At 28.3% G+C, this 17,597-nt stretch overlaps 1 protein-coding gene across 1 annotated transcript in view; it reads right to left on the bottom strand.

Moving 5' to 3' along the window:
- Window positions 1-6,863: 6,863 nt before the first annotated feature.
- Window positions 6,864-17,597, bottom strand: part of LOC129921184 (chondroitin sulfate N-acetylgalactosaminyltransferase 2) — a 180,383-nt gene continuing 169,649 nt past the window's right edge. Inside the window, exons 7-9 of the mRNA XM_056002909.1 lie at window positions 11,954-12,105; window positions 8,024-8,171; window positions 6,864-7,475 (exon numbers count right to left, since the gene is read on the bottom strand). Coding sequence (XP_055858884.1) covers window positions 7,086-7,475; window positions 8,024-8,171; window positions 11,954-12,105 — 690 coding nt within the window. The 3' untranslated portion in view covers window positions 6,864-7,085. The remainder of the gene's footprint in view (window positions 7,476-8,023; window positions 8,172-11,953; window positions 12,106-17,597) is intronic.

Here is a 17,597-nt window from a genome sequence, read left to right as displayed (position 1 = left end):
TTCAACATTCCTCTTACATTCTTTAGCATTCACTTAAGCTTCCTCTTTGCCAAAGGAATAATAAAGCTTTGCTATTCTACTATACTGCTACAGCAGCTGCAGGGTAAGAAATGAAGAAGAAAGTTGGAAATTGATGCAGAAATGCAGAACCAAGATGAAGAACAAGAAGTAGATACATTCACTCTACTTTAAAGCGGCGAAATGCTCGGGTGTAGAGGATGAATGCGCATTAGAAGTGCGCCAATATGCTCAGCTATCAATTTAATTTCCATTTGGCTCTTGAATGCTAAGTGCTTCTTTAGCTTTAGTTTCAATGTGAGACTCCGATTCCCAACTACTTCTATTATTCCACTTCCACAGAAAGAAGATATTTTTAGTGAATTCTTTTAACAAGTGCGGATACGGAACTGAATGCCATGTGAATGTGAACGAAGTGAAGAACTTGCCAATAATAATGCCCAGAAGAAGGATATACAAATGGGAAATAGTACAAACAAAAGAAAACTTCACATACTCGTAAATAGTAGATGGTGTAGCTATCCTGCAGGTTTTCACTACTTGAGAATCTTCTTTTAAATATCTGCAAGAAATATACAAGACTGCACTCTGGATCTTGAGGGGGGGTTTGAAGACTGTTTAAGGCCATGGTTGGCTGGGAGTTTGTTTTGCATTTCATGAGCCAAAGGTTAACTGCGTTAGTTATGTTGATTGAGTTGATAGTAATAGCAGGCAGACAAAGCAGAAGCCGTTGTTGTAGATCTAAAGCAGGCCAAATAAAAAAATGAATACGAAACTATCATACATTGTGTAAACTAAAAATACACTAGATATAGAATTGGGAAGGGATTCGGGAATATATTTTTTTTAAAACTAACTTGCAAGAAAGGTATCATAAATTTTATGCGGCATTATGCAGATCCAAAGGAAAGTTGTGTATTTAAATCGATTTGGCAGCTTGAACTTTTTTGTTTGAGAATAAATTGAATTTGTTTTTGGAAAAGTTATATATTTGGCAAACAAAATGAAATGTGGCAAAATAATGGTGATCCTTCAACAGTTGGCAGAGATAATAGTTCATTTTGTATATTTGTGGTTGTGTTAAAGTGAATTTGTTTCTTTTTTTTTACACAAAATAAGAAGTTTTTGTTTGCTATGTTTTCATTTTTATATTTAGTTAAGAAACTTAAAATAAAAAAAAAATCTATCTATATTTAGATGAAAAATGCTAGTTTTAAAAATGAGTGATTATATTATGAAAGTTTCATATGTTCGTAAGTACTATAATAAAATCAACTTATTATTCAAATTCCTTACACACTTACGGTATTTGCATGTATCTTATTTTCAAAAAAAATATTGCTGGCTACGGATCTGCCATCTACTAAGTGCTCCATTTAAAATAATAAATACAAAATAAAAAACATAAGGTTCGCTGCTCAGCTCTTTTGTTTTAGCTTTACAGAAGCAACTTAATGATCATAAAGACTTTATTAAAGCAAAATTTATATTTGGGTATGGTTATTTACATTAAATATGTTAGATATTAATGTGAAACAACGAGTAAATGCGAATGATAGTGGTTTCAAAAAAAAATATTGAAATACCATTTTGTCCTTGAATAAATACAACATTTATGTTGTGTTACTAGATCTATTAATTTTTTTTTATCAATCCATTAAAAACATATTTACAAAAAAAGATAAAGTAAAGATCATTTTTGGTTAACTTCAAGATATATGATATTTTTTTTTTTTTTTTTTTGATATTGCGAAAACAAATGACTTCAAACAAAATAAGTTTAGAAAACAAAGTCTGTTTTGAAAACCAAGTACGACTTCTTTAAATTTTAAAAACCAAATAAGACTTCTGTATATGCCCATTTTGTATCAAATTTTTGTCTCAATCAAACATATCAGTTGCTGTTTGACACTTCTCACTCATTTGCTCTACTTCAAAAGTAGAAGCAGAAAAAAAAACTTGAACTAAACACAAAATGACTTATACTCTTGATCGTTTATGGTTAATTCCATGCAAGTTGACCACTAATAAGCAAAATATGAAAGCGAACGTATAAGAAATTAAATGATGGTATTTCAATTCTTATACTTTTTTCATTAACAATTTCATATTAGTTTAATTTTTTTTACATTAAAAATTAAAAAATATGTATTTTTTGAGTAGGTAAAAGTTTTCAGAGCAAGCATTATTTAAAAAGCCTAAAATAAACTGTTTTTATCGTGGATGCGCATTTTTATGTAGAATTGAAATAATTTGGTCAAAAAAGTCTCGAGTCAATTATTCGGATGTATACCTACTCAGATTCTGACATTAATAAATTATATTTATTGTGTAAATAGTGCTTAAATATTTCATTTTTGAAGATATTGATATTTTCTTCATTTTTGTATATGCAGTATAAATTAATACGTGTTTTTCATACAAAGTAACACCCGTTTCAGAAAAAAAGTCACATCCGTTACATTTCTGAATTGTAACAAAAGCACAGATTTCCTTTCTGGAAACGTTATTAAATGTACTTTCATATTGAATACGATATTTAAGATTTTTCATTGACAAATGTACAAAATGGGTTCTTTAAGTCACCAAAACAGACTGAATCACATACCTGAATTTGTAAAAGCTAATATTTTTTTTAAATCACGTTCTTTTCTAAGCAACGACAGCTTTTTGATGAAAAACAACTTTTCTAATAATAAAGCATATTTTTTTTTTTTTTTTCAATAAATTCCTATAAGGCCCAATTTATTCACTCTCCATTATTTTTAAAGGCTCCATTAAAAATTATAAAACTGTCAAATCGCATACAAATTTTAAAATTTCCCTTTTTTAATGGCGACTTTAAATTTAATGGAGTGTGAATAAATTGGACCTAAATTTTGTTTTGTTCTAACAATTTTAAAGTAATTTTCTTAAGACTCAGTTATGTAGAAAAAAATTTGGAATAACATAGTGCTTCGGTTTCTGGTTACATTGCTTCATTTAGAAGAATCCTTGACACTTTAAAGCTTACCTCAACATAAGTTTAAGGTATATTAAAAAAAAAAAATTCTTTGGTACGACTTTAATAGTCGCTATAAATTTCAAAGATGAGATGAAATGAAATCATTCTTTTTTATTATTGTTTTTTTGAGATACTAAATCAAACTCTGATTCAATTTATTTCTTGTAACTTTATTTTCTTGGATGGCAAAAAGTCATTTAAATTACTTAACAAAGATAAATAGTCTTTTCGTCATGCTAAATGAACAGCAAGAACTCTGACATATTCCATTATTGTTTTGACCAGCTAGAGCTGTCACATTTTTTTTTTTTTTTCTGATTGTTCACACCGAGTTACACCAATTGGCAAATAAATTAATTTCCCGGAGATGATTTTCTTCGCCTTAATTCAAGTTTTGTTTTGTGTTGTTTACTTTTTTTTGTTTGTGCTGATTAAGTGTTCCACGAAAAAAGAATTTCAAGAACAAAAGAAAAACTCATCCAGCCATTAATTTCTCAAGGTGCTGCTTTAGTTTGGTAATAAATCAAAGCATTATATATTTATGTACGAGGATATGTGATAGTACTTATTTACCAAAAAGAAACTTTAATCATTGATTTTCTTATTGCTATTATGTGACGTCCATCATCAGGTCAATTACTGCTATTCCATGGAAATTCTAATCAATGAATTTAAGGTCTCAATTTCCAAACATTCCATATCCTAACCTGACTGGAAAAGTGCTGGCAAAAAATTATGTTAACAATCAAAGCTTGGGCATTTGTGCCAGGGTCATCAACTCATTTGCATGTGTTTTTTTTTTTTGTTTACAAAAAAGGGCAAGTATTGAACTCTTTAAAATAAAATTTATTCAAATTTATTGCAGCTTCGTTACCAATAGAAAAATTGAAATTACACAAGTTATAACTTGATATAGGCTTCTTTTAAGCTTTTTAGAAGAAATTTTCTTAAAGAAGTTATAACTTCGTAGCTATTGCTAAGAAGCGTTTTACGAAGTTTAAGCGAACTTCGATAAGCCTTGTAAAACTTAACTAATAGAATTAAAATTCAAATTTATTGTAGCTTCATTAACAATAGAAATATTGGAATTACACTAGTTATTGCTTTAATAAGTTTTGCAATTTTAAGAAAATCCTTTCCAAAGCAAGAACTTTCGACCGTGTGGTAACCTTTGGCCTTTAATTAGATGAAAATCATTCAATTTCATCACCTATTCTGCCCTCTGTCCACCAGTGTGCGTCTCCATTATATACACCATGATCATTGCGATTGTCAATATTTCGTCGCAAACCATAAACTTTGTCGCCGTCGATTTACCATCAGCAATAATATGGATCAACCAGAACTATGCGAGAAGCACCCAACCGCGCAACATGAATTTGTCCGTCAACTCAACTGCAGCCCTTATATTTCATAACTCACCATAATACAGCCAATATGGTTGATGTCAAAAATTAAATACATATAACAAAAAATTTCAAGGCTATGGCTTGAGTATTACAAAATGTTTAAGTTTTGGTTCCTCATCGAAGCATAGCCGGTGGCGGCGGGCAATGTCATCACCGCATTAAATATGGAGTCACAGAGTCTCAATCTTTCGCACTGTTAATTTATTGTGTATTTATTTTTTGAAGACCACTGACCTTGGAATAGGGTTCTTCTCTGCAGTCATTATATATTTTGCCATTTCGAGTGTTCTTCTGTCTAAATGTGTAGCAAGTTTTTGCTTCTTTAATTGGAATGAACTCATAAATTTCATGGTAAGATCGTTGATTCTTTTTTTAATTTTTGATCACCTATTTTTTTGTTGTTGGTTGACGAGATTTTAACGCATCGTTGGGAATTATGAGGAAGTTTCTGAACAAATATTATTAACAAAGATCTGATTTAGATTTTTCTTTAAATTTAAACAAAGGTCAGTAACACGAAACTGCTGCTGGCTGTTGCTGCCACGCACTCTATATGTGAAAGTACTGGAGCTGAAAATAATCTCAATTATGGTCCGATTTGTTTCTGTTCGTTGACACTTTTTACTAAAATTGTTCTAACCAGGAAACCATTAGAGAATGTGTGTATGATGATTATGTTGACATTTTGTAAATTTAAATTAATGAGATTTAAGTAGAATTTCAAACACTCTTGACAGGAGCTATTTGTTTTTGCAGCAAATTGGAGTAGAAGAGTGACTGGCTATTTACTGAAAACGATTATTTAAAAAGAGCGTTGCCATTAATTTGCTCCTTTTCTTGTAATAGAAAAAACTTCTTTTTTTTGTATAGGTACTACTTCAATCTTCAAAACTTAAGATTCAGCCAAGTAATAGAGGCCTATTAAATTTACTTACGGTAGTGCCATTGTTTTTTTTTTTTACTTTATTCAATTTTGTTACACCCTGCAAATTAAAAAAAAAAAAATTAAAACAAAGTTGCTCTATTTTAAATATTTCGTTTACTTGTTTTATTTATATTGAATTCTTATATCATATTAATTATATTAAATTTCTAGTTTGCGACCCCATTTACATGGTATATAAGGAAGCCTTGATTACATTTTCAATGTCTAGTTCTTTTGTTTTTTTTTTTTTTATTATATATTTTTCTTTGCTAAAAACTCAATTTTATTAAATTTTCTTATTTTACCAATTTTCATTTAAATTTTATTAGGAATTTATTATATCTATTTAATTATGTACAAAAAGAAAAGTTGACTAATATTAAATTATTTACAAATTTCTAATAAAAATTAAATAAAGTAATGTTTACTTTTACATAATTATATGCATACAATAATTATTTACTTATTTATTATTATAAGCTTCTATTACATTAAACTTAATTTTAAATTATATATTAATAAAATCAATATTTTTTTACTGCACCATATTAAATTATATTTATCTACTTATTTATAGTTTTATTTTTTGTGCAAATATCGTTAGGACTTATCTGACAGTGTGATCATCAGCTATCATCTTAAAAAAAAAAATGTTATATTACAATCTATATAAATTAATGAAATACATTATTTCCGTTTTAATTTGTGTATAATATTTTTATTTTTTTATCACTTTATGATTAAGATCTTATATTCTTACTTTATATTTTCTTAGTTCTAATTTTTTTTTATTAAGAAATAAATCTTTTTTATGGATGAACAAATTTTTTTTATTTTTCCTCTAAATAAACTTTTGTCAATGACATAATGCAAAAATTAATTTACAAATTATATTTTTTATATGTATATCATAAATAAGAAATAATAAATTAAATTTACTTCTTTCGTATAAAGAAAAAATAAAAATAAAAAAATACATATAATAATTTTTAAGGATGTATTTGTGAATATCCTTAACTAATTTTTATAATAATACACAATTTTAAGTTGGGAATTCTTGGGATCACAAAATTTGAGCATGAAATTCAGAAAACAAAATAATATTTAAGTACAATTATAAACTTAAAGGAAAAATAGTAATTTAAAAAAAATAATGTTCTTTAAGTTATCGAAAACTGTCTTTCATCTTGTACTTGTTATATTTTTTGTTTGAAAAAAAAAACATAACACTTTACAAATCGAAATGCAATAAAATTCGTAGCAAGTTGTATTAAAAATCTGCATTATTCGAAACAATCAATTCTGGTTAAAGAGTTTTAAAAATTTTTTTCCTGAAATGAGTCAACAACATTAATAGTCAGTTGCATCAGCTGCATCAAAGACTTTTAAAAAACTTACGTACATAGATTTCACTGAAGGACATATCAGAAAATAAAATAAAATTAAAAAAAAAAAAAACAGTTTTAAAAAATAAATAAAAATTGTTAAAAAATAATAAGCTTCAGAAGAAAGCTGTCCCATGAAAAATAAAAAAAAAACAATCATTTATCACAACACTTACAAAATCTTCAAACTTATAGCAAAATACTCATTTTACGTTCAAAAATATAATATTCTACCAAAAAGATTCAAAACCAAATCCAAGTCGATTGTTTTTCTTTTTTTTTTTTATAAATTTCTTTTAAAATTCAACCTTCCAAATGCTCTCCTGATGCTCCCAGTTTGACAATCAAGTGTTCCCCGTCGCTGGTTTTCGTCGATTTTCACTTGAGCGATTTTTTTTACCACCAGCTCTTGCTGGATTGATGTTATTGTCCTTGATGTTTTTGGCCACTGGTAAGGCAGCTGCAATGGCACTATTGTTCTTGGCTGCCACAACAGGCAGCGATTGTGCCTGGTCGAAAAGTGTCACTGGATGATGTCCTTTGCCCGAGGACGACGACAGGATGCTATTTGTCTGAATGTGAGTATTATTGTCATGATAATGGGCAGCAATATCGTCCCGGAAAGCCAAAAATCCTAGCTGAGCATGAGAGGCTTCATTGAGAGCCCTTGACCTGATGCAGGCTCGATATTGATCGGCTGTTAAGCGTTGGCCACTGCTTACTCCAGTACAGACCTAAACGAAAAGAAAAAAGATAGGGCGAAAGAGAAAGAGAGAGAAAGAAAATGCTTATTAGTAGAGTACATCACAGACATTGATGCTAGCTAGCTATAGTGCTTGACTCAAAACGTGACTTGTGGCACTCATCATCATCACCGACCATGAGACCATGAAATAATGCCATCATGCACAGCACAGAGTGAAAATACAATGCATCCTTACATGCACCCACATATCCCACACACTGACACGATAACGAACAAGTACAAACACAAAAATGAAAATGAAAATGGAAAGAAAAAAAAATTAGACACACTATGCATGATGAAAGGAGCAGCAGAAGCAGCAGCAGAACCATATAATAGGATTCCTGCTTCTCCGCTCATCAAAGCCTGAAAATCAGTAACTGGAAAAAGTGTAGAATTTTGGGACTTCGAATTTATATGAACGAAACTTTATACCTTTTCTTCTATACATACAAATACGTACAACGTACATACGATAGAGCAAAAAAAGGAACAACATTTTCAATTGGACCATTGGGGTTATTTTCGTTGGCTTACCTTCGGATGCCATATGTGGAAGATTCCCGGATCGGTGGCACGGATGATTTTAATATTCGAACGAACGTACTTCCGATAGAGCATTACATCCTCGCCACCCCAGCCCACAATTTCCTCGTCGAAGCCACGTATCTTTAGAAAATCTGACCTGAATTTTTAATGCAGACAGGAAAAAGAAAGAAAAAAAAATATGTTAGAAAAAAAATGTGTACATATAGAATAGAGAATGTTATAGTAAAAGAGAGGAAATTTCACGAGTTAAAGAGAAGATATTGATTTGAGGATAGATGAAAAGATTAAGGATGCAGACAATGACAGTAGGTGATGAAAGGTAAGGTATTTTACTTAAGTATAAAAATGTTTTAAACAGTTTCTAAATAGTACAAAAAAAAAAAAAAAACATTTCGAAAGCTGTAAATTTGGTCTTGAGATTGGTATACAAAATATACTCCAATAATATATAATTTTTTATAATTTTATAGCGAATAGCACCTTTTTTAATTTTATTTAGATATCATTTTTGTGTTTATTACCAATAGTGGAGTAACTTAAGCTAAAAAACTAAAAAAAAATTGGCAATATTAGGGAACCCGGCCGAACAGCTCCGATTTTGATAATAATCTTTTTTTTACATTCGTAGGTAATTAAAAATACTTTAACCCCTAAAGGTTAAACATTGCCGCTGTTGCCATATGGTTTTTTTTTAAGTTTTTTGAAGATTTTTGTAAAAAAAATTTGTTTTCAAAAATTTGCTTTAATTTCATAAATTAATTAATGGAAAAAGATTGTCTAGAAAATTAAAGGAACAAAATATATGGGAGTGAAGTACAATCTTCCATCGTTTGAGCAACAAATTCAATTTTCTCACAAATTAACTTCAAACAAAAAAAAAAAATAAAACACAACGGCAACACCTACAATATTTAAATATACATTTTTAAAAAGCTATAAACTTATTACTATTTGCAAAAAAAATAAAGAAAATTGATTGAAGTGTTTTTGTAAAACTGGTCCTCGAACTCAGAATTTTGTCGTTTTTAAATTTTTTGAAATGAAAACTTCTTTAGTATCATAGTGATTTGAAGCAAGATGAAACGAAAACGCGACACGACTTCAACTTGTTATAACTTTTTTGTTTTAATAGTTAGATGAATGAAATTTGTACTGTAGATAGGTAATTAAATAAATTAAAATTGTACAAAATTTCAATTAATTTCATATTCAAAATTCGGAGATAACGATAAAAAGATGTTCTTTTCCAACACACGTTATATCTTTTGATCTAGTGCACATACAAATTTGGTTTAACTTTAATACGCATGCTGATAACATAACCTTTTATTTGATATATCACACATAACGTTATGTGCTCTACAAGTTACTCAATCTTAAATTGAAATTTAAAAATACCTCAAAACACCTGTGTAGATCTGTTGGCGATGACCAGCTACCAGTGTAGAAAATACCGTAATCTCAGTCTGGAAATTCGACATGGTTGACTTTAACAAATTCTAACTTCTCTTGTAGACATCTTTGAAATAAGATTTATACATCATTATACAAGGTGAAACAATAAGCTTTCACATGGTATAGGTTGTCAAACAAAAAAATTGATTTAATAGCATGAGAACATAAAAATAATTTTTTTTTTTGCTTTTTTTTATGAAATTTCATCGAGTTTAAAAAATTCTAGCTCTTTTTGTAGATGTCTCATAGGTCTGATCGATATATATATTTTGAGCTAGGGAAAAAATGAATTTAATAGCGTGATAAAATAAAAATACGTGTTTTTTCGCTTTTTTTTATGGAAATTGATCGAGTTCAAAAAATTCTAGCTCTTTTTGTAGATGTCTCATATACCTGATCGATATATATATTTTGAGCTAAGACAAAAAGCTTTCAGATGATATAAAATTTATATAGGTTGTCATATAAAAAACATGGATTTGAAGTTGAATAAAAATAGGTAGATTTTTTCTATTTTTTTTTTCAAGAAAAATGATTTTTTAAGGTTTCACTTCTACCACGTGTGAATTGCACACATGATTTTTTTTGTAATAAAGTATGCATTTATTTTTTAAATTTTGCTGGCCATATTAATTGTTATTTAAATTCATAAAAGAAAATGTCAATATTTATTACAGTTTATGACAAAAATTAAAAAAATATTTCATTTTCGAAGAACTTTTTTTCATAGAAGTTTTTGAAAAAAAAAATTTTAATTATTTTTTTTTTTTTTTAAGTTTTTTAACCAAAAAGTTACTTTTTTTTTTAATCAACAGCACTTATTATTGAAGGTTAAAAAACAAAAGTTTGAAGGCCTTATTAGTAAAAATCTTAGAGAAAATTAATTATTTCAATACAAAAATTTAATGTTTACCAAAAAAATCCAATGAAATTGAAGTGATTTTTAATTTATTTTTTTAAAACTGTAATATATTTTACTTTTTCGTCTTCGAAATTCAACTAATAATATTTATGGTCAAAAAAATTTAAAAAATTAATTCATATTTTATTACGAAAAATGCTTTGCATTGCATAGATGAAGGACATAGACCAGATGTCAATAACGTTGATATTATACATACAGAAAAACAGTATAGCAAACCTATGTTACTAGAAATATTACATAATTTTAAATACAAATAATACGGGAAATAGGAGATCTGATTGCGAAGGGTTGAGCAATATTTATAGTCATTTTGTGCATAGAAATATTTTAGGCTAAATATTTAGGTGTATTTGACTTGCATTTTGATTAGAAGTTCAAAATTTTTAATTTCTTATAAAATGTGAAATTTAGATTTCATTGGGCACGTTCAGGAAATATTAGGGGCTAGATATGTATAGGCAATGTCATTTTCTGAACGGAAATTTGAGTAAGTTAACTAAATTAGTTTGGATACGCTATTATTGTCAAGTTTTAAAATTTACTTGAGAATTTTACAGATCGCACGAGCCAGACACCAAATTTCACCTTACTTTAATAAATAAATAATTTTATTATAACCGATAATGCACTTTTTACACGTTTTTCACTCAAATAGATTTAATTCTGTAAGCGTAATTCTGTAATTAAAAACAATCAGCTGTCATGCTCATGCTAAAAAAAAAACTTTCCAAAATGTTTAGGAAAAATTTTTTTGCTTTACTTTACAGTCAGTTTCCAATAAAATTACATAAATTGGGTGGATTTTTTTTTTGACAGTTGACCAATCAAAGACCGCCAAATAATTACCTAAATATTTAGTCATTAACGTTTCTGAACCTGTCCATTATTTAAACATTTCGATTGATTGAAACCTCTTTTTCAAGACTTCATTAGTTGAATTTTTAAAATATTATAAAAATAAAGAAAATCAATCCAGATAAAATTAGAGATTTTTAAGATCTTAAAAACTCCTTTTATTTTCTTTTTAATAAGTATTTTAAGATTAAGAGTATTTATTATAGATTCCTGAAGAAGGTTGTGATCACAACCGAAACGTCGAAGAAATATTAGGATAAATCCACTTACTAGTTAATATCAAAATTTTAGAGACAATTAGAATTGACTATGGAATTTTTTAAATTCTTTGTTGTTTTTAAAATCTTGTTTATTTCCCTTAACTCATGTTTTTTTTATTATATAAGATTTGCCTTTTCTTTCAGAGTATACTGTTAAATTAACATACACGTTATGCTTATCCATTGCGATGAAAGTATAGTGGATTGGTGAAGTTTTATCCAGAAAGAAGGATATTTCCAGCTTGTGCTATGCACATTTTGTCGTAATAAATGGACGAAATAGGGGAGGAGAGGAATGAAGGACTATTATGTATAAAAAGGAAGAACGACGAAATAGAAAGAAGAAGGAGGAGAAAAAAGAGTGTGTTATGTTATTGTAACATATGGGAATCATGAAGGATTTATGGAATCACTTAAACTTACCGGTACTGACAGGTCATTCCATATCCAAAGTCACGCCAGAAGCCAGTATCACGAGAAATCAATAGTTGATCCGTTTCAGGTGGCACTTCTTTGCCCTGCAGCGTATACACAACATGTGGATTGTATAAACTGAACACGACTGGATAGTAGACCTGCAAATGAGCAATATTTATGTAGTAGTACACAACAAGGATATGAAAAAGAAAAACTATTATAGAATTTCATATACAATTTGTGTGTTAATATATATAAATTTATGATATAAATAATATCAACTCCATACACAACTTGTGTGTGCATTAAGACAAGGTGGGTTTTGTTGGTGGGAGTGAGAAGGTGAGAGTCCTGGTGGTGTAATCTAAATGAAAATCACTAACGAAATTCCCTTAGAAAGAAATTTTCAAGATAGATTTTATTCCTTTTTAGGATATACCAAGTTTGTTGAGAACTATATTTATGCAGACACAAAATGAAAATGAAAGAAAGAAGGAATATGAGTTTTGCTTGATTAAAAGAAAACAAGTGATATTCTCTCTCTTTTGTTGATAAAATTGTGCACAAAAATCCTGCACAAGGGATAAAATAAAGGAAAAATAAATAAATGATTGCTAGTTTCTTTATTTTTGTTTTTCCTTTTAATTTTGTTTATGCAAAAGATAAAATAAATAACAGCAGGTTTCAGTATCTTGAAAAGAGATCACTTGAAAAAGAATACTTGAATATGAAAAAGGAAGAAATTTGCTTTTCAAGACTACAAGGAACTGTGCAGGTAAGTTATTCATTGAGTTAAAGATTAATTTCGAACAAATAATTGGAAACCAATTGACCACAATTTGCTTTTAAGATTTTCACAAGAAAGGGCAAAATTTTCAAAACTCCTTTGAAATCAAAATTAAACAAGTATTTGGCTCAAACTTTTCTTGGAATCTTTTAGCGGTCAAGTTGTTAAAGAAGTGAAAGCTTTTATTGTACTTATTGTTATGTTTAATTTGAAATTTCTTGCACCAAAACTAGTTTTTATGAATGGGTCAGAAAGGGTCAATTAATTTTAATGAAATTTTATTCTAAGATGTTGATTAGGGTGTCTTCTGTTGGTTTTTAAATGGTATTAAAAATGGTAAAAAAAAATTGAATAATTTTCTTGATGTTTTGCTATGACTTGAAAAACCAAGTGCATTGTCTTCATCAATTTCTAACAAAAATAAGAAAAAAGTTACACCATCCATATTCCTATATTATGACAAATTCACAAAGTTATAGAAGAACTAAACTGCTGCGTTACTTTACCTACTAACAAACTTTAACTTTTCTTAAAATGGAGGAAAAAAAGCAAAAAATAGTTCATATTAAACAAAGAAGCTTCAACTTCTGACGCTTTATCGGGACGTATGAATGAGGTTTAGAAATTTTTTAAATACCTTATCATTTTTAAGTGATCAGAAACAGAGTAGTATAATTACTTACAAACTGTTTAAACAAAAAATTAGGTTGATTCTAATAGATAGGAAAATAAAATAAAAAGAAAAGATTTAAAGTTACCTACTTAATATAAGTTAAATACCTTCAAACTCACAAATCTAGATTGTTTTAATAAAACAATCAATGAATTAGTTTGTATTCCATTCGGAATCCTCTCTTATATTAAAGGTATAGTTTAACGCAAAACCTAATAAATCCCAACTAAAAGTACTATTTTATGAATTTATTCTGTACGGTAACGCAATGAAGCAGTAACGCAGTTGTCAATATCTAACTATATCGTAAAAATGAACTTAATTGAAAAATAGACAAAAATGTCTTCACTGTCAAATCTGTTATCATGAAAACTCTGTAGAAGAATATCAATGATACAAATTTTGTCTAAATTTACCTCACAAGTACAGTAACTCAACGGTCAGTTAAATTGCACTTGCATCTATTTCAATTGCTTTGAAGCTACTAATTTGTCAAGTTTATTCCTCTTTAAAAATGACAATAATAACTAAAACTGTTTAAAAAATTGGAATTTAAATAAATTAAATTAAACTCCAATAACGTTATAGTAACGCAGAGTAGACAAGGCTGTACAATTCAAATCACATTACTTTGGAAGTAATATTCAAGTACAATGCAAAATTTCTTCCTTATATCATGAGACTGATGCTCTGGGACAGCAATATTTTGTATGATAAAAACAACTGCGTTACCAAGATACACCACAATAATTTAATCGTGATTTGGGAATAGTTCAATCAAAATTTAGGTTATAATGTATTCTTTTTCTTTTGTACACTTTAATAGTGTTGTTTTTATAACTTACCAGAGTTTTTCTACTTCTTTGTGGAAAGTAAAATTCAACCATAGGTAAAAATTGTTAAGTATGTTGGCCCATTCATTAGTTTAAAACTTTTCGAGCATTCCAAAGACTTTGCAATTTGATTGAATTTTTAATTTTTGTTGGCTGAAAGTCCCTTACAAATTTTAAATATCTTGACTAAGGTCCAATTTATGCACCATTATCCATTAAATTCGCCATTCAAAACGGTTAATTTCAAAATTGGAATGCAACTTGCAGATTTCTTATGTTTAATGTCAACTTTTATAAACAAATAATATTTATAGTAAATAAATTGGTGCCAATTAGACTTAAACTTCGGAGGTGCAAGTTGTTCTAGTACCTATTTCTTGTTTTTTTGTTTCAAATCATTCAAAATTTGCCTATTTCAACCATTCAGGTTTATGCTTTTATGTTGCAAATCATACGAAATTGTTTTTTTCTTTTGTGTTTCAAATCACGTGAAAATTGTCAAAATTTTACGTGATTCAAAAAATTGTATTATTTCTTATAAATTGTAATTTTATGTTTCAAATTACGTAAGAATTGTCCAAATTTTTCTTTGAGTAAATTCGAACAAAAAAATCCTAATATTCCAAAAAATTGTATTATTTTTATAAATTGTAATATTGTGTTTTAAACTTTTCTCTGAGTAAATTTAAAAAAAAATTCTTAGGAAATTATAAAAATTATTTTATATAGGTGTTTCTTGTCAGATCGTTTCACTTTAGCCATTTATTACTCCAGATATAACCCGAATGCTTAAAAAAAAATGATAAAAACTTTAAAACATCATGAATGTCTCAAAAACCTATTTATAAATATTTTTCTCGCTGAAAAAAACTTTAAAGGTTTCGTCTTGCTCAAGTATTATGTTTATGTAGTGAGTTTAAAAACAATTACAACATTAGTTTTTGTATTTTTTCTTCAAAATCTGGCTTAAAATTTACAATTTCTTAAATGTAAAGATAAAAGACTTCCAAACATATAGGCCAAACTGTTATTATTACGACATTCCAGGTTTTGAACAGTTGAATAAATAAAATGAAACAATCATAATGTATCGGAAAATAATTGTTCACTGTGGCGAATACGTGTTTTTTTTTTATTCCACACAAACCAAAAAGAATTTCAAACTTTTTTTTTGTATTAGCTGTCACTTTATTATTTCTTCATACTGAAACTTTCCATAAAACCAAAAAGAATTTAAAATCTAGCCAAACAATTAGCTGTCCATTTTCCAAAAAAAAAAAAAAAGAAAAGCAAACCATCCAAATTTGTCAACATCAATTTAACATTTCCCCACGTGAATAGAATATGAAAGTACTTTCCTTCTCTTCACTTAAAAAAAAAAAGAAGAAAAAAATACCATCTGGCACTTTCACTTCAAAAACAAATACAAAATATCCTTTATATAAAAAAATAAAAATCTATATAAAAAAAAATTTCAACAAAAAGGTACTAAATCCTCCTGTTCAATCCCGGGCTCAATCATTTTTATCCCCTTTCTTCCTCTCTCTCTCTCTCTTATCTATTTCCATCCAACAATGACAACAAACCATTCAATTAAATAAGGAAAATCCATTTTCAGCAACACGATGACTGAATGGATGATCAAAAACTTTTACTAGAAAAATGACGAGGACACAACCAACGACACGACGACGAAGCAACATTCATGAATAGGTAACCCCTATTTGATAGCAGCCAGTATATAACACAGAAGTGCTTAGCTTTGCTAACAAAAAATGCACTCTATTCTTTACACTATCGAGCTTCAATGTCGTTCGGTCGTCGTTTCGTTGTGAGTTGCTTCATCGTTTCGAGTCGTTGTCGAACTTTATAGTGTAGACATCCTTCGTGTGTATAGTTCCTTAATGTCACAAGTCAAAAAAAAATTCTTCATCCAAAAACTTTTCAATTCGGTTACTTGGATGTTCGTATATTTGAACAATATTTTTTTTTTTTAACTTTATATTTTTTTTTTTTTGTTTACCATCTATTGGGTTTATGTGGAGGAGTCAAAATGGTTTTCTATTTTTTTTTTTTTTGTTTTATTTGAGTTGTAAAAAAGTTTTAACTATCGATTATAAGACTTGGGAAAAATCGAATTCGCAAAAGGGTGAATAGAAAATAGAAATGAAAATAAAAATAAAGAACCTATCGGTAAGGACATTATTGGAGCGAAAAACTAACTTGAAATTTGAAAAAAAAAAATGTACAGACTGTACCAGTGGTGAATTTTATTCACTCTCCATTATATTTAAAGTCCCCATTAAAAATTAAAAATCTGTCCAATAACATACAAATTTTAGAATTTCCTATTGTTAATGGAGACTTTAAATTTAATGGAGTGTGAATAAATTGGGATTAAATTTAAAATCGCCATTTAAAAAGGTAAATTTTAAAATTTGTATGTGATTTGATAGTTTTTAAATTTTAAATGGAGATTTTAAATTTAATGGATTGAGAATAAATTGGGCCTTAGACATTATTTTTTAACGCTGCCTCATTTAAAAATTTGTTAAAAATAGTACTAGAAATGTCTAAAATACTCTAAGCCCCAATTTATTCACTCTCCATTGGATTTAAAGTCGCCATTAAAAAAGAAAAATCTGTCAAATCGCAAAGAAATTTTCAAATTTCCAGTTTTAAATCGAGACTTAAAATTTAATGAAGAGTGAATAAATTGTCCCTTTAAGGGTTCTAAGTTCCAGACTGCCTTTAAACTCAATATGCTCAATTTTTATTTTTATTACAAGTTTTCCATAAAACAGTTGTTTCTTCGGGCCTGTTTCTTATATTCAACCAAATCCGACAATGAACACATTTCTATAACGTTAACGTATTCTGGGAATCTGTCGGTAAGAGAGGCTCTATTCGATGATGCTGCCTGCTATTTCAATAGACAAGGAGTCAAGTGCTTAGATATATTCGTATAGATTTGTATATTCTCGAGAAGAGTTGTTATCCTTTTTGTGTTTCTTTTTTACTTCTTGAATTTGTTTTTTTTTTTTTCTACATTTTTAGCACCAACACTATTCATGAGTGGGTGGTGTCCAATTTGCACTTTTCTTTGTATCATTGCCAAATCGGCAAGGTTCTTACAGTTTTTTTTTCTTATTCAAAAGACCAAATTTTTTTTTGTGAAATTGGTAGGATACATTTTTTTATCAAATAAATAGATAGAGCTGATTGACAAAGACACAAACATACATATCAATTAAGTCAATTTTAATATTATTAAAAAAAACAGAATTTTATCGTCAATTTTTAAGGTGGAAAGAAAATATAATTGGGACTTTAACAAGGGGACCAGATTTAACAGAG

This window comes from Episyrphus balteatus, chromosome 1 (genome assembly GCF_945859705.1).
Source record: "Episyrphus balteatus chromosome 1, idEpiBalt1.1, whole genome shotgun sequence".
In the NCBI taxonomy this organism is placed as follows: domain Eukaryota; kingdom Metazoa; phylum Arthropoda; class Insecta; order Diptera; family Syrphidae; genus Episyrphus; species Episyrphus balteatus.
The sequence above is the reverse complement of the archived record's forward strand: the minus strand, read 5'-3'. Positions and strand labels throughout refer to the sequence as shown.